Below are 24,047 nucleotides of genomic sequence, written 5' to 3'. Positions count from 1 at the left end.
TGTTGCAGCCATGAAATTCTAAGTTAATTATTATTTGCAAAAAAAAAATAAAGTTTATGAGTTTGAACATCAAATATGTTGTCTTTGTAGCATATTCAACTGAATATGGCTTGAAAATGATTTTCAAATCATTGTATTCTGTTTATATTTACATCTAACACAATTTCCCAACTCATATGGAAACAGGGTTTATACATTGATGTTACATCCATGATGTCGTTCACAACAACACAACAGATGACATGTGTTGTGTGTGTTTGAATTGTTTTTGTTAGCTTTAGCTTCCTAATGTAGTTACTGTTTCAGGACGGGGTGGTTGAGAGTTTCATGGATAAATGAGCGCTACCAGACACACTATTTTCCCAAACAAATGTTTCCATTCATGTTCATTTCCCTGATATTATTTAGTGTTTATCAGTGGATTGTGTTTTATTGGCCAAGTATGTGAGTGTTGGCGGTTACGTGCAGACTCAAATCATTTGCCTTTGTAGAGTTATTGAATATGAATACTAGCCTTGTAGTTATTGATTATGAATACTAGCCTTGTAGTTATTGATTATGAATACTAGCTGTGTAGTTATTGAATATGAATACTAGCCGTGTAGTTATTGAATATGAATACTAGCCTTGTGTCAAATAAAAAGTGTCAACTATGGTGACGTTCCAAACTTCGAGTACAAGTGATCTTTTTTTCCACTCTTTCACTCGTCTGTTTCACCATCACAAGCTCAGGAATGTACATGCATGTTGCACACCCCATTCACTTTTTAAAAAAATTATAGTTTGATAATAGTGAGAAGGCATAATCCACATGACATAATAGTGAGAAGAACAGATGTGCGGCTAAGACCTGAACAGATGTGAGGCTAAGACTTGAACAGATGTGAGGCTAAGACTTGAACAGATGTGAGGCTAAGACTTGAACAGATGTGCGGCTAAAACTTGAACAGATGTGAGGCTAAGACTTGAACAGATGTGAGGCTAAGACTTGAACAGATGTGCGGCTAAGACCTGAACAGATGTGAGGCTAAGACTTGAACAGATGTGAGGCTAAGACTTGAACAGATGTGAGGCTAAGACTTGAACAGATGTGCGGCTAAAACTTGAACAGATGTGAGGCTAAGACTTGAACAGATGTGAGGCTAAGACTTGAACAGATGTGCGGCTAAGACCTGAACAGATGTGAGGCTAAGACTTGAACAGATGTGAGGCTAAGACTTGAACAGATGTGAGGCTAAGACTTGAACAGATGTGAGGCTAAGACTTGAACAGATAAGCGGCTAAAACTTGAACAGATGTGAGGCTAAGACTTGAACAGATGTGAGGCTAAGACTTGAACAGATAAGCGGCTAAAACTTGAACAGATGTGAGGCTAAGACTTGAACAGATGTGAGGCTAAGACTTGAACAGATGTGAGGCTAAGACTTGAACAGATGTGAGGCTAAAACTTGAACAGATGTGAGGCTAAGACTTGAACAGATGTGAGGCTAAGACTTGAACAGATAAGCGGCTAAGACTTGAACAGATGTGAGGCTAAGACTTGAACAGATGTGAGGCTAAGACTTGAACAGATAAGCGGATAAGACTTGAACAGATGTGCGGCTAAGACCTGAACAGATGTGAGGCTAAGACTTGGAACAGATGTGAGGCTAAGACTTGAACAGATGTGAGGCCAAGACTTGAACAGATGTGAGGCTAAGACTTGAACAGATAAGCGGCTAAGACTTGAACAGATGTGAGGCTAAGACTTGAACAGATGTGAGGCTAAGACTTGAACAGATGTGAGGCTAAGACTTGAACAATTGTGAGGCTAAGACTTGAACAGATGTGAGGCTAAGACCTGAACAGATGTGAGGCTAAAACTTGAACAGATGTGAGGCTAAGACTTGAACAGATGTGAGGCTAAGACTTGAACAGATGTGAGGCTAAGACTTGAACAGATGTGAGGCTAAAACTTGAACAGATGTGAGGCTAAGACTTGAACAGATGTGAGGCTAAGACTTGAACAGATGTGAGGCTAAAACTTGAACAGATGTGAGGCTAAGACTTGAACAGATGTGAGGCTAACATCCTCCTAGATGAGGCGGGATTGAGAGCAGCCCATCTTCTTCTGGTCTTAGAAGGGCGGCAAATTGTAACCAGTTAATGTCCATCTTTGTCATCACCATCACTCACAGGTTGCTTCATTAGGTCCTGCAAGGCTTCATGTTCGCACTTGATGCTCCAACATCCTGCTTTGAATGACGTTCTTGTGTCTCCTTGGCAACAGCGGGCGAGAAGATGCCTTTCAGCTGCTGAGTCCGAGGGTTCTTCCTCATCCGGCACTGCGTCAGCCATGAAGTCGGATGGTCTGGGGACTGCTCACAAGTCAGAAGATGGACAAGCGTCCAAGGCGAAGGTCGTGAGGAAGCCGGCAGCAAAGCCAAAGACGTCGACTGGTGCGGCAGTTTTGAATGGCGGTGGAGCGACGGCAGCGGCCAGGCAGCAGGTCGCCAGCGGACACGCTTCTTCTCGCTCCCGCGAGGTTAAGGAGACTGAAAAGAAGCCGAGCACGAGACCTAAAACTTCTCCCCCGAGTTGCACTGCAGTGAAGACGGCGAGGAGCTCGACTGTAAACAGTGCCACTCATCACATCACTTCGTCCACGTCAGGCGGGGCCTCGCCGGAAAACGGCGCTGGTAGCCCTCGAAACGGAACTCCATCCCTCCCAGGTACTCGTTCATCCCTCACCATTTTAGACTGAATCCCATGGACAATTGATTGATTGATTGAAACTTTTATTAGTAGATTGCACAGTGAAGTACATATTCCGTACATTTGACCACTAAATGGTAACACCCCAATAAGTTTTTACACTTCTTTAAGTCGGGGTGATTCATGATACAGATATATACTATCATCATAATGCAGTCATCACACAAGATAATCATCACAGTATATACATTGAATTATTTACATTATTTACAATCCGGGGTGTGGGATATGGAGGGGGGGGGGGGGGGGGGGGGGGGGTTAAGTTTGGTTGGTATCAACACTTCAGTCATCAACAATTGCATCATCAGAGAAAAGGACATTGGAACAGTGTAGGTCTGACTTGGTAGGATATGTACAGCAAGTAGTGGACACAGAGAGAGAGATCAGAAATTATTAGAAAAAATGACTACATTTGATTGTTTACATTTGATTATTTACAATCCGAAGAGGTATGGGAGGGTGTTAGTTTAGGGTTGAAGTTGCCTGGAGGTGTTCTTTTAGTGCGGTTTTGAAGGAGGATAGAGATGCCCTTTCTTTTACACCTGTTGGGAGTGCATTCCACATTGATGTGGCATAGAAGGAGAATGAGTTAAGACCTTTGTTAGATGGGAATCTGGGTTTAACGTGCTTAGTGGAGCTCCCCCTGGTGTTGTGGTTATGGCGGTCATTTACGTTAAGGAAGTAGTTTGACATGTACTTCGGTATCAGGGAGGTGTAGCAGATTTTATAGACTAGGCTCAGTGCAAGTTGTTTTACTCTGTCCTCCACCCTGAGCCAGCCCACTTTGGAGAAGTGGGTAGGAGTGAGGTGTGATCTGGGGTGGAGGTCTAGAAGTAATCTGACTAGCTTGTTCTGGGATGTTTGGAGTTTAGATTTGAGGGTTTTGGAGGTGCTAGGATACCAGGAGGTGCATGCGTAATGGAAAAAGGGTTGAACGAGAGTTCCCGCCAGAATCTTCATGGTGCTTTTGTTGACCAGAGAGGAGATTCTATAGAGAAATCTCGTTCGTTGGTTGACCTTTTTGATTACCTTGGTTGCCATTTTATCACAGGAAAGATTAGCCTCCAGAATGGAACCTAGGTAGGTGACCTCATCTTTCCTGGTGATAACAATGTCACCCACTTTTATAGTGAAGTCATTGACTTTCTTAAGGTTGATGTGGGACCCAAACAGGATGGATTCAGTTTTACCCAAGTGTATGGATAGCTTGTTGTCAGCGAGCCAGGTGCAAGTTTTACAGAGTTCAGCACTGAGGATTCTCTCCACCTGTGATTTGTCCCTGTCTGATACCAGCAGGGCCGAGTCATCCGCAAACAAGAACAATTCACAGTCGCATGCCGATGACAAGTCGTTTATGTATATTAGAAACAGTAAAGGCCCCAATATACTGCCTTGGGGGACTCCACAGCTCACTGAGAGGGAGGGGGGACACGGTGCCGTTCACCTCTACCACCTGTTCCCTCCCCTCCAAGTAAGATTGCATCCAGCTCCATGAGGTTTTATCAAATCCAATTGCTCTGAGCTTATCCAACAGTATAGCGTGGTCAACAGTGTCAAAGGCCTTCTGAAGGTCCAGCATGACCATGCCGCAGTCCACCTCATGTTTGATGTGGTCACTCAGATAGAGAAGGCATGTGTCAGTGGAGTGGTTAGTTCTGAAGTCAGATAGAGAAGGCATGTGTCAGTGGAGTGGTTAGTTCTGAAGTCAGATAGAGAAGGCATGTGTCAGTGGAGTGGTTAGTTCTGAAGTCAGATAGAGAAGGCATGTGTCAGTGGAGTGGTTAGTTCTGAAGTCAGATAGAGAAGGCATGTGTCAGTGGAGTGGTTAGTTCTGAAGCCGGATTGGAATTTGTACATGAGTTTATTAGTGGCAAGGTAACTATCGACCTGTTCATAAACTATTTTCTCCATTACTTTGGAAATGGAACTGAGAATAGAAACAGGTCGGTAGTTGCCAGGTTCCAATTTGCTTCCATTTTTAAAGAGGGGAGCTACTCTTGCTATCTTAAAATCTTTTGGTACTTGGCCTTGAGTAATTGAGACGAAGATGCTGAGTAGACCAGCAGAGATAACGCACGCTAGCTACTATCAGCGCCAGCAGCTGCTGGAGCGTCTAAGCCCTGCACAGCTGCTGCCTGACTGAGCACTTTCAGCTTTTGTGGTTACAGAATGAGCGCTTAATCCCCGTCTCACCACTGATACCATTGTTGCATCCCTCGTGTACACAAACACTTAGAGCCCAGTCACTAAGGTCCAACACAATCCCTCTTGTCAGGGTACACCTCTGATTTGTTTGTCCAAACAATGTTTAGCATATCAATTAGAAATAATCTCTTGCAGGGTCTAACTGTTGCTAGCATAACACAAGTCACATGTTAAAGGAGCCATATGTAATAGTTTCATGTCAAGTCATCATTAAATGATATGTCAAAAGGCATTCATAAATCACCGTCTTTTCCAATAGCTCTATAACTGATAACAGTAGTTCATATGCTCATTTCAAAATTAGATTTACAGCCCCAAAATATTGGTATTGTTTTCAGTGTGTCACATCCAGGTTGCCATGTTGGTCTGGCTACTGCCACTGGTAAAGTTACTAAACATGTCAGACCTTAGTCAATCTAAAGGTTACCATTCTCAACGTATTCATGACAAAGCCAGGAACAAAACCAGGATTTGTGTCGGGGATGCCTTTGAAAGATGGAGACCATTGAACATTTTTCATCTGACGCCAAACTTGCTCATTTCCTCCTTAATAGGTAAGTCAGGCATCAATGTTTTCTTATGGACATTTGGTATTTTCCAATACAGTCTATGATCTTGTCTAACAAAGATAGTATGTTCCTGCAACTAATGTTAGCATGCTAGCCGGGTCAATGACACATGGACATACAGGCTAACAGAGAAATATATGCTAGTTAGCATGTATGTCCATGTGTCATCCAACTGACAGGACAACATATATTTAGTACAAATAAAAGCTATGTGGATATGAGTAGTGTCAGTGCCTGATACGCTGAGGAAATGGGTTCCAACATTAGTCATCATGACAATGTGAAACGTATGGAGACAGACAAATGACATGATCAAATAATTCCTCATTGGTGTACATGTAGTCCATATTGTGGACTACATGTACCAAGTTATATGGCAATCTGAATGGTTTGAAACAGTAGCCTATAGGCATACTTTGGTAAAATGTCTCCTCTTTAGTTTTGAGCGTACATTAGGCTGCTAAGCAGCCTCTACTTATTTTCACCAGTATAACGGTTGCTAGTGTTGGTTGTAGTTGGTTTTAGTCTTTGTTGTCTGATAGTACTGACAATAACCACATGATTGTTGTGATATTGTATGCAGGCATGACCTACTTCTTCCTGAAAATATCCTCATTTCTGTGTCAAATGTGTTGGTTAGAGATTTGTTATCGACTTGTCTAGTCAGCTATTATGGTCCCAGACCTCAACCCCTCGTAAGAGGCAGTGGAAGTTTGAAGTTCCTTGGAGTAGTCCAGTCCATTCAGCTGGATTCGGCTGTGTATCTGCCAACCTCAGTCAGGGAGAGGTCTACAAAATTTTGACCGTGATTGCAGTACCATTTCAGGCCACATTATTACACATGGCTCCTTTAACAAAAAAACAACAAGTGGCATAGTTTACCCTTTGATGCTGACTAACCTGTCACAATTACGAGCATTTGCGTGCTCGTGTTCCCAGCCAAGCTTATGTGGCCAACGTTTGCTCCTGTGGTTTGTTACTACTTTTTAGGAGTGAAGCCCAAACAGCAGGCCAAGCTGGTTAAAAAAGCAACACCGACAAAGTCAGAGTCTACAAAAACCAGCGGGTGAGTTTTACACTTCAACTCTGCTCATTGTCCCTAAGTAAAGTACATTTAGGACAATTCAGTTGTTGGTTTGTTATGATGTGAATATGTTTAGATCTGAGCATCAGGTTCAACACACTTTATGTATTATCTTTCTTCCATCACTAATTAACAGAAGTATCAAAGATTAGATATGTTGAAGTTTTATTGCAGGAACAACACCACTAGAAAAGCTGTGCTGCCCCCTGCTGGTGCCTATTATATTTACCCAATCGCTTCTTCTTTTGTTCCTCCTTCGCCCGTAATGATTAATCAAAAAATTATCAATTGGCACAACGAGAGTGGGAAAACAACCTCGTTATGGTTTTGTCCATTCAGCTGTCCTCCCAACAAGTCCAGGGTAGGAGAAGGTGTCAAATTCAAGACAGCAGAGGGCGCTGTAACTGCATCAAGAGCAGAACCCAAAGGTAAAGGAGTCCAAGCCAACCATGGTGAGTCTCTGTCATGTGAGAAAGTGTAAAAGTCCTGTTCACATTGTTTTTTCTGTGGTTTAGATGCCAAGCATGGACCTATTGGGAAAAGGCTTGCTTTGTCCAGGAAAGAATTAGACGGCAAGGAAGGGTTGAAATCATCCCTACCAAACAAAACACACAGTGAAACTACCAAGAAGGTTCTCACTGGAGCCTCACCTAAACCCAGCGCTAAACCCACAAAAGTCTCTTCAACTCCCTCAAAGCAACTTTCAAGCAAGTCAGGACCAAAGCTGAAAAGTGCAACTGAGACTACTGCCAACACTGAAAAAGCCTCATCAAAATCTGGAGCAACGTTTAGAACTACTAAAGTGCCAGCTGAGGCAAAAGATTGTGACAAAGGTGAAGATTTGCACCATGAATCTGAATCTGCTCCGCATAAAAATGATGGTCGCAAGAGGCTGGCTAGCCCTGAGAAGACAGGAGCACAACCACTGAGGCAAGGCCAAGATTCACTCAGCCTTCATCTGGACCCAACATCTACTCCCAGTGTCCAGAAGAATAAAATGCAGTCTGTCAACTCACACGGGGCAGAGGACCTTAGCTCTGCACCGCAAGAAGTCAGATCCGTTAGTGCTGTTAGGCAACCTGAAAGCAACACAAGGCTACGCTCTCCATGTACCCCCATAGACACCTCTTGCAGTATGGGAAGCACAGGTACTCCTTTGGAGGACTCCTGGAGCAGCCACCATCGAGTCAGCCCCGCGTCTGAAACTGGCAGCACACACTCCACATCCTCGGACGACATCAAGCCCCGTTCTGAGGACTACGATGCTGGAGGCTCTCAAGACGATGACTGCTCTAATGACCGAGGCGTGTCCAAGTGCGGCACCATGCGCTGCCATGATTTCTTGGGGCGCAGCAGCAGCGACACCAGCACCCCTGAGGAGTTAAAGATGTACGAAGGTGGGGCGGGGCTGAGAGTTGAAGTGAGGCTGCGTGGACGGGAGGTGGAGACCACCAGTGAGGAGGAGGGAGTGAAACGCCGTCCCCGTTCGTGGTTGCAAAGGGAAGAGCATTCAGGGGCTGTTAAAACCACCGACAGTGTCCCTGAGCACCAAACCTCCGAGGACGAGGAAGATGATGAAGAGGAAACAGAGGAAGAGAGGTCTGAAGTAGAGGTGATCCCCAGTCAGGGTCCAACTGAACCCTCGCCACAGTTCCAGGGCATCATCAACCTGGCGTTTGATGATGAAACTCTGGACCAGGAAAACGATCAGCCAGACTTCCAGTCGACCTCCAACTTCCGTCGGTCCATTTTGCTCTCTGTGGACGAATGTGAGGAGTTGGGCTCAGAGGAAGGCGGTGCCCAGACCCCCCAAGACCCAGACAATTCTGCCAACCCAGGTGATGTTTTTGAGTTGGATTCTTTAACTCCTCAGTCCCACTGTGCTCCATCCCACTCGCCAAGTCAGTGTGAACATTCAGGTATCACGTACACAGAGCAAAGTGAGGAACATCAAGAGAAGTCCTTGGTATTCCTTACCGAGGTTGAAGAGCAAACGCAAAAAGACGCAGAAAGGACCAGCCCCTCTCTGCCGAGCACTGACACCAAAGACCCCCCACCCCAGGAGCGGCCATGTCACCTTGACCTGCGGCACGCTCCACAGTACACTAACGGTACACCTCAGAAAAGTCAAGCAGAAACCCAGAAAACCGGTGTACAACTGGACTTCCATGAGCCACAAATGACAGGGGACTCTCCCGTTCATGCTGCACAATCTCCGGCAGGTAACGTATGATCTATGGATTCCTTCTTGACCCCTGAATCCATTCACTTTGCCCGCAAGAGCTATTCCTCCTTTGCGATGACTCCTAGACCTTACCTACAGTATCTGCCATCTTTTCTGTAGAAAAAGGATATTGCCAGTTACACGTTCAGGTTCAAATCCAAAACTAACTCAGTCATATATTCATGGTTAAACTTCAGCTCTCATTTCAACACGTTAGCAATTTGAATTTGCAACATCAATATCCTTTCCTGGAAATGAGGCACCGTCTAACCAGTCTTAAAATGATTCTCGTCAAACAATGAGGGACGAGGCCTGTGTTCGTTGCCCTTTAAGGACTTTTTTTTTGTTTCATGCAGTGGAACTCTTTTTGAGCAGCTGGGGTTTGGACCTCTTTCTGTTGAGGTTGCCACATATAGCATTCTAATATCAACATATTGTATGAAGTTATGGTGCTATTGTTAGCAGAAGGTGCTCTGACTGCATTGTTTACAAAATAGTAGCACAGAAAAAGTGTCTGCCAAAACTTACAGGGGTCCTATTATGCAAAACCCACTTTTCTTACCTGTTTTGTGTGTATTTGGGATTCCCGAAAATCTAAAATCCAACCATGGAGGCATGCCGGAGATATTTATAAAACCATCTTGCTTTCCTCCAAACGAGCCGTTTGGAATTTGAGACTTTAGTGACGTGTTTTGCCTTAGTTAGGTCATATATGGTCGAGGTTTACCTGAAGAACTTTGCAGCCATTGTTATTCAGTTGGAATCCAAAGTTGGAGTCAATAAGTTCCTAAGTCTATATGGACGACCAACCTTGAAGTTGAATCGTCAAACATAGGCGTGCAGCAGGTATGTTGGCACTGTTTCAGTCCATATGGTAGCACATGGTGATATCGTGTCACTCGGGGTGGAACTTCAACCACAACATTTACGTCCTCGAGAAAGTCAAGTTTAATTGTCTTCTCGGTGCTCCGCAAGAGCTGAAGCCTGAACCTCACTAAACTATCCAATCTCTGCCGTGTTTTGCCTTTTCAAGGTGGAAAAAGTCACAAATGAGCTCTTTATTTGTGGGATCCCTGTTAGCTCTGCTCTTGCTAGCAAACGTGTAGCGGACATGCTAGCATGCATTTTGCACAAAGTCGACTGAACGTCAACTATGGGCAAGATATAAAGCAGGGGTGTCCAAACCTGTTGAGTTGGTGTTGAGTTGGGGGCCGCATAGGGCTAAAAGAAATGTGGTCTAGGGACAAAAACCGAATACATGTAAAGTAACTATCTAAAAAATCTATCATATATATATATATAGCCTATACATATTTGTGTACATATTGTAATAATAACCTCTATGGAAATACAAGAACAGAGACTCAGATTTCCCTCGCCCGGACGCGGGTCAACGGGGCCCCCCTCTGGAGCCAGCCCCGGATTTGGGGCACGATGGCAAGCGCCTGGTGGCCGGGCTTGTCCCCATGGGGTCCTTTTCGCTCATAGGACTTCGGAGGCAGCGGACAGGTACCGACAGGCCAAGTGGTGTGCGGCTTCAGCGGTCGCGGAGGCAAAAACTCGGACATGGGAGGAGTTCGGGGAAGCCATGGAAAACCACTTCCGGACGGCTTTGAAGCAATTCTGGACCACCATCCGCCGCCTCAGGAAGGGTATGCAGTGCACTGTCAACACCGTGTATGGTGCGAATGGTGTTCTGCTGACCTCGACTGCGGATGGTGTGGATCGGTGGAGGGAATACTTCGAAGACCTCCTCAATCCCACCAACACGTCTTTCTATGAGGAAGCAGTGCCTGGGGAATCTGTGGTGGGCTCTCCTATTTATCGTGCTGAGGTTGCTGAGGTAGTTAAAAAGCTCCTCGGTTTGCAAGACCCAGGGGGTGGATGAGATCCGCCCGGAGTTCCTTAAGGCTCTGGATGTTGTGGGGCTGTCTTGGTTGACAATACTCTGCAACATCGCGTGAACATCGGAGGCGGTACCTCTGGATTGGCAGTCCGGGGTGGTGATTCCTCTCTTTAAGAAGGGGAACCGGAGGGTGTGTTCCAACTATCGTGGGATCACACTCCTCAGCCTTCCCGGTAAGGTCTATTCAGGTGTACTGGAGAGGAGGCTACACCGGATAGTCGAACCTCGGATTCAGGAGGAACAGTGTGGTTTTTGTCCTGGTCGTGGAACTGTGGACCAGCTCAATACTCTCGGCAGGGTCCTTGAGGGTGCATGGGAGTTTGCCCAACCAGTCTACATGTGCTTTGTGGACTTGGAGAAGGCATTCGACCGTGTCCCTCGGGAAGTCCTGTGGGGAAGGCATAGCTCTCAATTTAGCGGTCGATCTACGTTCCCATCCTCACCTATGGTCATGAACTTTGGGTTATGACCGAAAGGACAAGATCACGGGTACAAGCGGCCGAAATGAGTTCCCTAAGCCGGGTGGTGGATCTCTCTGTTAGAGATAGGGTGAGAAGCTCTGTCATCCGAGAGGAGCTCAAAGTAAAGCTGCTGCTCCTCCACATGGAGAGGAGCCAGATGAGGTGGTTCTGGCATCTGGTCAGGATGCCACCCGAACGCCTACCTCGGGAGCTGTTTAGAGCATGTCCGACCGGTAGGAGGCCACGGGGAAGACCCAGGACACGTTGGGAAGACTATGTCTCCCGGCTGGCCTGGGAACGCCTCGGGATCCCCCGGGAGGAGCTGGACCAAGTGGCTGGGGAGAGGGAAGTCTGGGCTTCCCTGCTTCGGTTGCTGCCCCCACGACCTGACCTCGGATAAGTGGAAGAAGATGAATGGATTGATGGGTTGTAATAATATAATTGGTATATTAAATTATTAAAATTGGATCTTAAAAGTATGTGAAAGTTCGACTCCCACCTCCTTGTTTACTTCTGTGGTGACCTCCTTAAAATCAGAAAAATCAAGCAGCTAAAGTGCGCCAAACCTGGATAAGTGTAGAGAGAGTATTTAGCATTTTTCCCATCATGCATTGTAATGGATTTAGATGGGTATAATTTAGAATTTTTATAGTGCCTGAACATTTTTTTAATGTCCACAAAGTTCAGTGAGCAGGTTGTGTTATGTGTAACCAGGTGTATTGATTTATTTTCTGTTGGTTGCATTTTTTTGCGCCATGACTAGGGAAGGTTCTTTGGATTGGGTTATACTAGTAATGCTGTGCCTTACACTCCTCAGAGCACAATTCCTGATAATTGACTTGGCTTACCCATGTTGTCTCCTAAATGAGTCCACCAGATATTTGAACTACATTTGAAAAATACCCCACCGGTCAGTTTCCTTATCGAACATCTTGCAGGCCAAATTAAGGACGCCGGCGGGCTGCATTTGGCCCCCGGGCCGTAGTTTGGACACACTGATCCAAAGAATCCTTAGTCAAGACATCCCTAGATATTAGTATTTGATCACCAATCACAAAAATCAGTACTGTACTGCAACTATAGTACTAGTAGTATTGGTACAGTACTGTATATTAAACATAACAATTAGGTGATGAACATAGATTTAGACAAACACACACAGATGTCCCTTTTTGTGCACTCACAAATGATCAGAAAGCACAAAAACCCTAAACTTGAACAACCCAACTGCCATTTTAAAACAAAGTCAAATCCACTTCCAGTACATTACCATGGACAAAGAAGCTGCTCACGAGAGGAGAGAAAGGAGCAGAAGGGAGGACGTGCATGTGTGTGTACTCTTGGAAGAGGTCCCGCTGAACCAGAGGTAGTCGTCTCCTCCGCAGTGAAATAAGTCCGCTTTGGCATCTTTTTCAACAGAAGTCACAATTAAAAACTTGCTAAGATACGAAGCCTCAATCTTTTCAATCCAAGCAAGCAGAATGTCTGCTAGTGTTGCTACACAAGAACATGTTTCACACACACATGTTGCTACACAAGAACATGTTTCACACACACATGTTGCTACACAAGAACATGTTTCACACACACATGTTGCTACACAAGAACATGTTTCACACACACATGTTGCTACACAAGAACATGTTTCACACACACATGTTGCTACACAAGAACATGTTTCACACACACATGTTGCTACACAAGAACATGTTTCACACACACATGTTGCTACACAAGAACATGTTTCACACACACATGTTGCTACACAAGAACATGTTTCACACACACATGTTGCTACACAAGAACAGGTTTCACACACACATGTTGCTACACAAGAACATGTTTCACACACACATGTTGCTACACAAGAACAGGTTTCACACACACATGTTGCTACACAAGAACATGTTTCACACACACATGTTGCTACACAAGAACAGGTTTCACACACACATGTTGCTACACAAGAACAGGTTTCACACACACATGTTGCTACACAAGAACATGTTTCACACACACATGTTGCTACGCAAGAACATGTTTCACACACACATGTTGCTACACAAGAACATGTTTCACACACACATGTTGCTACACAAGAACATGTTTCACACACACATGTTGCTACACAAGAACAGGTTTCACACACACATGTTGCTACACAAGAACATGTTTCACACACACATGTTGCTACACAAGAACAGGTTTCACACACACATGTTGCTACACAAGAACATGTTTCACACACACATGTTGCTACACAAGAACAGGTTTCACACACACATGTTGCTACACAAGAACAGGTTTCACACACACATGTTGCTACACAAGAACATGTTTCACACACACATGTTGCTACGCAAGAACATGTTTCACACACACATGTTGCTACACAAGAACATGTTTCACACACACATGTTGCTACACAAGAACATGTTTCACACACACATGTTGCTACACAAGAACATGTTTCACACACACATGTTGCTACACAAGAACATGTTTCACACACACATGTTGCTACACAAGAACAGGTTTCACACACACATGTTGCTACACAAGAACAGGTTTCACACACACATGTTGCTACACAAGAACATGTTTCACACACACATGTTGCTACACAAGAACATGTTTCACACACACATGTTGCTACACAAGAACATGTTTCACACACACATGTTGCTACACAAGAACATGTTTCACACACACATGTTGCTACACAAGAACAGGTTTCACACACACATGTTGCTACACAAGAACATGTTTCACACACACATGTTGCTACACAAGAACAGGTTTCACACACACATGTTGCTACACAAGAACATGTTTCACACACACATGTTGCTACACAAGAACAGGTTTCACACACACATGTTGCTACACAAGAACAGGTTTCACACACACATGTTGCTACACAAGAACATGTTTCACACACACATGTTGCTACGCAAGAACATGTTTCACACACACATGTTGCTACACAAGAACATGTTTCACACACACATGTTGCTACACAAGAACATGTTTCACACACACATGTTGCTACACAAGAACAGGTTTCACACACACATGTTGCTACACAAGAACATGTTTCACACACACATGTTGCTACACAAGAACAGGTTTCACACACACATGTTGCTACACAAGAACATGTTTCACACACACATGTTGCTACACAAGAACAGGTTTCACACACACATGTTGCTACACAAGAACATGTTTCACACACACATGTTGCTACACAAGAACAGGTTTCACACACACATGTTGCTACACAAGAACATGTTTCACACACACATGTTGCTACACAAGAACAGGTTTCACACACACATGTTGCTACACAAGAACAGGTTTCACACACACATGTTGCTACACAAGAACATGTTTCACACACACATGTTGCTACGCAAGAACATGTTTCACACACACATGTTGCTACACAAGAACATGTTTCACACACACATGTTGCTACACAAGAACATGTTTCACACACACATGTTGCTACACAAGAACATGTTTCACACACACATGTTGCTACACAAGAACATGTTTCACACACACATGTTGCTACACAAGAACAGGTTTCACACACACATGTTGCTACACAAGAACAGGTTTCACACACACATGTTGCTACACAAGAACATGTTTCACACACACATGTTGCTACACAAGAACATGTTTCACACACACATGTTGCTACACAAGAACATGTTTCACACACACATGTTGCTACACAAGAACATGTTTCACACACACATGTTGCTACACAAGAACATGTTTCACACACACATGTTGCTACACAAGAACATGTTTCACACACACATGTTGCTACACAAGAACATGTTTCACACACACATGTTGCTACACAAGAACATGTTTCACACACACATGTTGTTACACAAGAACATGTTTCACACACACATGTTGCTACACAAGAACATGTTTCACACACACATGTTGCTACACAAGAACATGTTTCACACACACATGTTGCTACACAAGAACAGGTTTGACACACACATGTTGCTACAAAAGAACATGTTTCACACACACATGTTGATACACAAGAACATGTTTCACAAACACATGTTGCTACACAAGAACATGTTTCACCACACAAATGTTGCTACACAAGAACATGTTTCACACACACATGTTGCTACACAAGAACATGTTTCACACACACATGTTGCTACACAAGAACATGTTTCACACACACTTGTTGCTACACAAGAACATGTTTCACACACACATGTTGCTACACAAACATGTTTCACCACACAAATGTTGCTACACAAGAACATGTTTCACACACACATGTTGCTACACAAGAACATGTTTCACACACATGTTGCTACACAAGAACATGTTTCACACACACATGTTGCTACACAAGAACATGTTTCACACACACATGTTGCTACACAAGAACATGTTTCACACACACATGTTGCTACACAAGAACATGTTTCACACACACATGTTGCTACACAAGAACAGGTTTGACACACACATGTTGCTACAAAAGAACATGTTTCACACACACATGTTGATACACAAGAACATGTTTCACAAACACATGTTGCTACACAAGAACATGTTTCACCACACAAATGTTGCTACACAAGAACATGTTTCACACACACATGTTGCTACACAAGAACATGTTTCACACACACATGTTGCTACACAAGAACATGTTTCACACACACATGTTGCTACACAAGAACATGTTTCACACACACTTGTTGCTACACAAGAACATGTTTCACACACACATGTTGCTACACAAACATGTTTCACCACACAAATGTTGCTACACAAGAACATGTTTCACACACACATGTTGCTACACAAGAACATGTTTCACACACATGTTGCTACACAAGAACATGTTTCACACACACTTGTTGCTACACAAGAACATGTTTCACACACACATGTTGCTACACAAACATGTTTCACCACACAAATGTTGCTACACAAGAACATGTTTCACACACACATGTTGCTACACAAGAACATGTTTCACACACATGTTGCTACACAAGAACATGTTTCACACACACATGTTGCTACACAAGAACATGTTTCACACACACATGTTGCTACACAAGAACATGTTTCACACACACATGTTGCTACACAAGAACATGTTTCACAAACACATGTTGCTACACAAGAACATGTTTCACCACACAAATGTTGCTACACAAGAACATGTTTCACACACACATGTTGCTACACAAGAACTTGTTTCACACACACATGTTGCTACACAAGAACATGTTTCACAAACATATGTTGCTACACAAGAACATGTTTCACCACACAAATGTTGCTACACAAGAACATGTTTCACACACACATGTTGCTACACAAGAACTTGTTTCACACACACATGTTGCTACACAAGAACATGTTTCACACACACATGTTGCTACACAAGAACATGTTTCACACACACACATGTTGCTACACAAGAACATGTTTCACACACACTTGTTGCTACACAAGAACATGTTTCACACACACATGTTGCTACACAAGAACATGTTTCACACACACATGTTGCTACACAAGAACATGTTTCACACACACATGTTGCTACACAAGAACATGTTTCACCACACAAATGTTGCTACACAAGAACATGTTTCACACACACATGTTGCTACACAAGAACTTGTTTCACACACACATGTTGCTACACAAGAACATGTTTCACACACACATGTTGCTACACAAGAACAGGTTTCACACACACATGTTGCTACACAAGAACATGTTTCACACACATGTTGCTACACAAGAACATGTTTCACACACACATGTTGCTACACAAGAACATGTTTCACACACACATGTTGCTACACAAGAACATGTTTCACCACACAAATGTTGCTACACAAGAACATGTTTCACACACACATGTTGCTACACAAGAACTTGTTTCACACACACATGTTGCTACACAAGAACATGTTTCACAAACATATGTTGCTACACAAGAACATGTTTCACCACACAAATGTTGCTACACAAGAACATGTTTCACACACACATGTTGCTACACAAGAACTTGTTTCACACACACATGTTGCTACACAAGAACATGTTTCACACACACACATGTTGCTACACAAGAACATGTTTCACACACACATGTTGCTACACAAGAACATGTTTCACACACACATGTTGCTACACAAGAACAGGTTTCACACACACATGTTGCTACACAAGAACATGTTTCATACACACATGTTGCTACACAAGAACATGTTTCACCACACAAATGTTGCTACACAAGAACATGTTTCACACACACATGTTGCTACACAAGAACTTGTTTCACACACACATGTTGCTACACAAGAACATGTTTCACACACACATGTTGCTACACAAGAACATGTTTCACACACACATGTTGCTACACAAGAACATGTTTCACACACACATGTTGCTACACAAGAACATGTTTCACACACACATGTTGCTACACAAGAACATGTTTCACACACACATGTTGCTACACAAGAACATGTTTCACACACACATGTTGCTACACAAGAACATGTTTCACACACACATGTTGCTACACAAGAACATGTTTCACACACACATGTTGCTACACAAGAACATGTTTCACACACAGAGAAACATATTTGGTGCCATGTAAGAGTTGGGACATGACACACCCGCTGAATACAACACTCTACACAAGTCACTGACAACACCCGCTGAATACAACACTATACACAAGTCACTGACAACACCCGTTGAATACAACACTCTACACAAGTCACTGACAACACCCGCTGAATACAACACTCTACACAAGTCACTGACAACACCCGCTGAATACAACACTCCACACAAGTCACTGACAACACCCACTGAATACAACACTCTACACAAGTCACTGACAACACCCGCTGAATACAACACTCTACACAAGTCACTGACACTCTGCAGTGTTACAGCTGACACAACACTCTACACAAGTCACTGACAACACCCTCTGAATACAACACTCTACACAAGTCACTGACAACACCCGCTGAATACAACACTCTACATTCACTGACACTCTGCAGTGTTACAGCTGAATACAACACTCTACACAAGTCACTGACACTCTGCAGTGTTACAGTTGAATACAACACTACACAAGTCACTGACACTCTGCAGTGTTACAGTTGAATACAACACAACACAAGTCACTGACACTCTGCAGTGTTACAGCAGGGAATGGCTTCACACTTTGCAATGCGGTCTGCTGAAAATGATGGAAAGTACCCCTCAACATAGCAACCGTGACGCTGTGGTCAAAGTTGGAAATGCCACAAAACACATTTTAAAGGGGAACTGCACTTTTTTTTGGAATTGTTCACAATCAATATGAGAGACAAGAAAACATGTCTTTTTTTTTTAGGGTTTTAAAGATGATTAAAAAAAACGCTTAGAAGATGTGACTAATGAGAGTCACTGTTGGAGCCTTCAGAGCCCTCCAACATTTTGTATACACACTGCAATTATACATATCATGTAGTAACAGACACCTTCATAACAATATGTAATATGTACAATATACACACTGCAAGTATATATATAATGTAGTAACAGACACCTTCATAACAATATGTAATATGTACAATATACACACTGCAAGTATATATATAATGTAATAACAGACACCTTCATAACAATATGTAATATGTACAATATACACACTGCAAGTATATATATATAATGTAGTAACAGACACCTTCATAACAATATGTAATATGTACAATATACACACTGCAAGTATATATATAATGTAGTAACAGACTCCTTCATAACAATATGTAATATGTACAATATACACACTGCAAGTATATATATAATGTAGAAACAGACACCTTCATAACAATATGTAATATGTACATTATTTACTGTTTTTTGGTCATTATAATAATTGATTTCTTTCACGCATTGATATCCGTTCCCATAGCAGCACACTTCTGACTTCTGGCAACAGTTCTTAGTTCCTACTTCTGGAAACAAACACTTGTGTTTTGTAATCATGGCAGACTTGATAATAGACAACAAAGACGATTATTTTTGGACAACTGAGGATTCACAAACTTATCTTTTTGAAGCTGAACATACAGAGGATGAACTACTGCTTCTAGAAATCAGCATGAAGGAAGAGTGAGACGTTGGAGCAGACGCAAACCAAAGAACCGAGGTCGGCATGAATTTGACGTTGTAAATGTGGAATTTTGAGTCAAGCTATTTCGACATAAATGGAGCGCTTACCCAAATAAGCTGGACCAACAATGGAGTGAGTCACACTTTAATAATGATCATGATACACAGCATGTGTGTTATTACAACTACACAGTCTGTGTACAAAGAAAAGATGAAATGTCTGTCCTATCACAGTGTAGAAGCTAGCTTATTTATTTCCATAGTTAGCTTTTACAGCTAATATCAAAGCACGCTAGAAAAAGAGTTCCTCTGTGTTTGCTCTTACGATAACAATGTTGCTACAGTTTGGTTACAGAATGTAAATGAAGTATTGGTGGATGCATTTTTAAAAGTGATTTAGCGGTAGAATTGTTTGCTCCCGTTAGCCGCATTGCTAGCCTTTCTTTACAAGTTAGAATGCAAAAATAGTCATTGATTGTGAATGATTAAAAAGAAAAAAGTGCAGTTCCCCTTTAAAAAAAAAAAATATATATATATATATATATATATATATATATATATACTGGCATTTGGCGGCTAAAGTGGTGAGGGCAATTTGTCACGTTTCATGTGTCATGTTAATGAGGCCATATGAATCCCCTTCCTACTGTGAGTGCAAGCAGGTGTGTTCCTTGAATGTAAATACACACAACCTTGGTGGGAAGTACATTGTGTGTTGTCGCCTGCAGTGGTTTTGTCCATGAAAGAACTGTGATAGACTTTTGTCATTTTGCAGTATTGTCAATTGTTTTTAGGCCACATTGCTTGTGACAGATTGGATCTAAGCGGCAAACATGAGCGGACGCCACCCAAAGCCCTCTCCCCCATTTACGAGACGGACGCGGGGGAAGCGTTTGAGCGCCGCACGGACAGGAACATTAGACGTCAGGCGGAGGAGGAAGGAAAGCCGAGAGGGGACGATGAGCACGGCTTTGCCGAGCAGGACTGGAGCCTGCTCAAGCAACTCCTCTCGGACCAGCAGTCCAATCTGGGCGTCATAAACCCGGTGCCCGAAGAGCTGAACCTGGCCCAGTACCTCATCAAGCAGACGCTGTCCTTGTCGCGGGACTGCCCTGACACCCGGGCCTTCCTGTCCCCGGAGAGGGAGACATTCAAGCGCTGGGCTGAGCTCATCTCGCCCCTGGAGGACTCGTCCACCAGCATCACCGTGACCAGCTTCTCCCCGGAGGACGCCGCCTCGCCACAGGGGGAGTGGACCATCGTGGAACTGGAAACACACCACTGACTGCGAGGAGGACCCTGTCGCACAAACCAGACTCCATATTTAGCCATTCAAACCATACTGGTCCTGGTTTATTCAGTGGGGCTGTTATGCATGCAGAAGTGCTTTCATGTCACACAAACAAGTGGGGGGAAAGGTTCTCTCATGACAGTTTCAGTTTAAAGGCCTACTGAAATGCCATTTCCTTATTTCAACGGGGATAGCAGGTCCATTCTATGTGTCATACTTCATCATTTCGCGATATTGCCATATTTTTGCTGAAAGGATTTAGTAGAGAACATCGACGATAAAGTTGGCAACTTTTGGTGGCTGATAAAAAAGCCTTGCCTGTAGCAGAAGTAGCAGACGAGTAGCGTGACGTCACAGGTTGTGGAGCTCCTCACATCCAAACATTGTTTACAATCATGGCCACCAGCAGCGAGAGCCATTCGGACCGAGAAAGCGACGATTTCCCCATTAATTTGAGCGAGGATGAAAGATTGGTGGATGAGGAAAGTGAGAGTGAAGGACTAGAGGGCAGTGGGAGCCATTCAGATAGGGAAGATGCTGTGAGGACCTGATATTCAGCTGGGAATGACTAAAACAGTAAATAAACACAATATACTCTATTAGCCACAACACAACCAGGCTTATATTTAATATGCCACAAATTAATCCCGCATAACAAACACCTCCCCCCTCCCGTCCATATCACCCGCCAATACAACTCAAACACCTGCACAACACACTCAATCCCACAGCCCAAAGTACCGTTCACCTCCCCAAAGTTCATACAGCACATATATTTCCCCAAAGTCCCCAAAGTTACGTACGTGACATGCACATAGCGGCACGCACGTACGGGCAAGCGATCAAATGTTTGGAAGCGTACTCACGGTACCGCGTCTGCGCATCCAACTCAAAGTCCTCCTGGTAAGAGTCTCTGTTGTCCCAGTTCTCCACAGGCCAATGGTAAAGCTTGACTGTCATCTTTCGGGAATGTAAACAATGAAACACCGGCTGTGTTTGTGTTGCTGCAGTCGGCCGCAATACACCGCTTCCCACCTACAGCTTTCTTCTTTGCTGTCTCCATTGTTCATTGAACAAATTGCAAAAGATTCACCAACACAGATGTCCAGAATACTGTGGAATTTTGCGATGAAAACAGACGACTTAATAGCTGGCCACCATGCTGTCCCAAAATGTCCTCTACAATCCGTGACGTCACGCGCTGACGTCATCATACCGAGACGTTTTCAGCAGGATATTTTGCGCGAAATTTAAAACGTCACTTTAGTAAGCTAACCCGGCCGTATTGGCATGTGTTGCAATGTTAAGATTTCATCATTGATATATCAACTATCAGACTGCGTGGTCGCTAGTAGTGGCTTTCAGTAGGCCTTTAAAGGTATATCAGCCTTTAGGAAAAACAATGATCAGATATAGCCTTGCCTTTTGTGTCCAGTTATAAAAATAAAGGTTTGTGTCGAAGCAGAGTTGAAGTGGTTTATTGTGGAGCTGCGGACTTACTTGGTGTTATGCCACGTGCCTCTTTTTTCTGTGGAAGGCTTATTTTTGGACTCACTGAAGAGCACAGAGGTTGAAGACCTAGCTCACATTTAATGGAAGTGAACACACTTTGCCCGCCATTCATTCCAAGCGGGCAGCACAGGTAACCTATTCTGTAGGTACGTTATAGAGGCCCCAAAAATCGAAACATTTAAAAGCAATACTGAAGTTAACGCATGTTTGAAATAAAAGTAACGTTAATAGATTTTTAAGACCTTTCAAAATCGTACTTAAGACCTTCTATGAGATTTTCGGAGAATTTTAGACATTTTAAGGCCTTAAATTCAAATAGTTGGATTTAGGACTTTTTAAGACCCTGTTTTTATTTCATGCATTTATGACAAATAACGGAGCTATGGTTTAAAGTTCATTTTCCAAAACATAGGTCACACATTTCTCTATTGTCTTCATGTGCAATTCAATACAAAAAAGCGACAGATTCTCTAACATAAAAAATCCATAGCTCCCTTAATATTTGGCCTAGCACAATGGTTCATTTTCATTTCATTTTTCATTCATTTATTTATTTATTTCAGGCAATGACATAAAAAAGTACAAAGTTGACAACACATAATAATATAAATGAATATAGTGCAAAAGGTAATGTATAGTATGTCATGCATGATTGTCCAGTTTTGCCTGAAAGGGAGTGGGAAGAACATATTTTATTTAATCCCATCCCCAGTTCTCCATTCAGTGATTATTCACATGACTTTCACTCTTTCTTTGTTCAAGGATTATAATACACATGTTGTATCATAGTGGCATTACCACAGGTAACAATCATTATTACACTGTAACAATCATTTGTATCAACAATGTAGGAATAATGAATATACCAACAATGGTAAGAGACAACATAGCAATAATGGTAATAGACAACATAGCAATAATGGTAATATACAACATAACAATAATGGTAATAGACAACATAGCAATAATGGTAATAGACAACATAGCAATAATGGTAATAGACAACATGGCAATAATGGTAATAGACAACATAGCAATAATGGTAATAGACAACATAGTAATAATGGTAATATACAACATAGCAATAATGGTAATAGACAACATAGTAATAATGGTAATAGACAACATAGCAATAATGGTAATAGACAACATAGTAATAATGGTAATATACAACATAACAATAATGGTAATAGACAACATAGCAATAATGGTAAGGAAACATTGAGCACATGTTAAGACTTTGAGACAGAGTACAACAGCAGGTCAAATTAAAGACCCTCATCTCTATATTTGAACCAGACCCCATGTTTGTATAATAGTTTCAATCCATTAATAGTTTGGCATTGCTTGTGTTGTAAGTCCAGTTTGTTCCATAGTTTTAGTCCGCATACAGACACACAAAAACATAGTTTTAGTCCGCATACAGACACACAAAAACATAGTTTTACTCCGCATACAGACACACAAAAACATAGTTTTAGTCCACATACAGACACACAAAAACATAGTTTTAGTCCACATACAGACACACAAAAACATAGTTTTAGTCCGCATACAGACACACAAAAACATAGTTTTAGTCCGCATACAGACACACAAAAACATAGTTTTAGTCCGCATACAGACACACAAAAACGTTTACGAGTGGTTTGAGAAATATTGGCGAGAGTTGAAGTACCATTGGAAAGTTGTGTCCAATGTCTTTCAAATGTATGAATTGCTTTGAGCTCTTTTAGCAGTGGTGTATAAGTACTGTACCTACTGTTTTCATTTGTAAAAAGCGGAAGCATTCATATATTATTGGTTTCCGCTTGTTGTACCACATAA

General features: G+C 42.7%; 1 protein-coding gene across 4 annotated transcripts in view; it reads left to right on the top strand.

The window, feature by feature from the left end:
* The window catches only part of btbd8 (BTB domain containing 8), a 28,250-nt gene extending 6,086 nt beyond the window's left edge, over positions 1-22,164 (top strand). The window contains exons 2-6 of one of the 4 annotated variants that reach the window (XM_061977442.1): positions 2,270-2,711; positions 6,519-6,594; positions 6,952-7,040; positions 7,128-8,834; positions 20,212-22,164. In XM_061977442.1, the coding sequence (XP_061833426.1) occupies positions 2,336-2,711; positions 6,519-6,594; positions 6,952-7,040; positions 7,128-8,834; positions 20,212-20,702 (2,739 nt within the window). In that variant the 5' untranslated portion in view covers positions 2,270-2,335 and the 3' untranslated portion in view covers positions 20,703-22,164. Of the gene's footprint in view, positions 1-2,269; positions 2,712-6,518; positions 6,595-6,951; positions 7,065-7,127; positions 8,835-19,365; positions 19,956-20,211 lie in introns of those variants that run through there. The other 3 variants (XM_061977440.1, XM_061977444.1, XM_061977443.2) reach the window with 3 other exon arrangements.
* Positions 22,165-24,047: the final 1,883 nt, after the last annotated feature.

This window comes from Nerophis lumbriciformis, linkage group LG18, assembly GCF_033978685.3.
Source record: "Nerophis lumbriciformis linkage group LG18, RoL_Nlum_v2.1, whole genome shotgun sequence".
In the NCBI taxonomy this organism is placed as follows: domain Eukaryota; kingdom Metazoa; phylum Chordata; class Actinopteri; order Syngnathiformes; family Syngnathidae; genus Nerophis; species Nerophis lumbriciformis.
The sequence above is the reverse complement of the archived record's forward strand: the minus strand, read 5'-3'. Positions and strand labels throughout refer to the sequence as shown.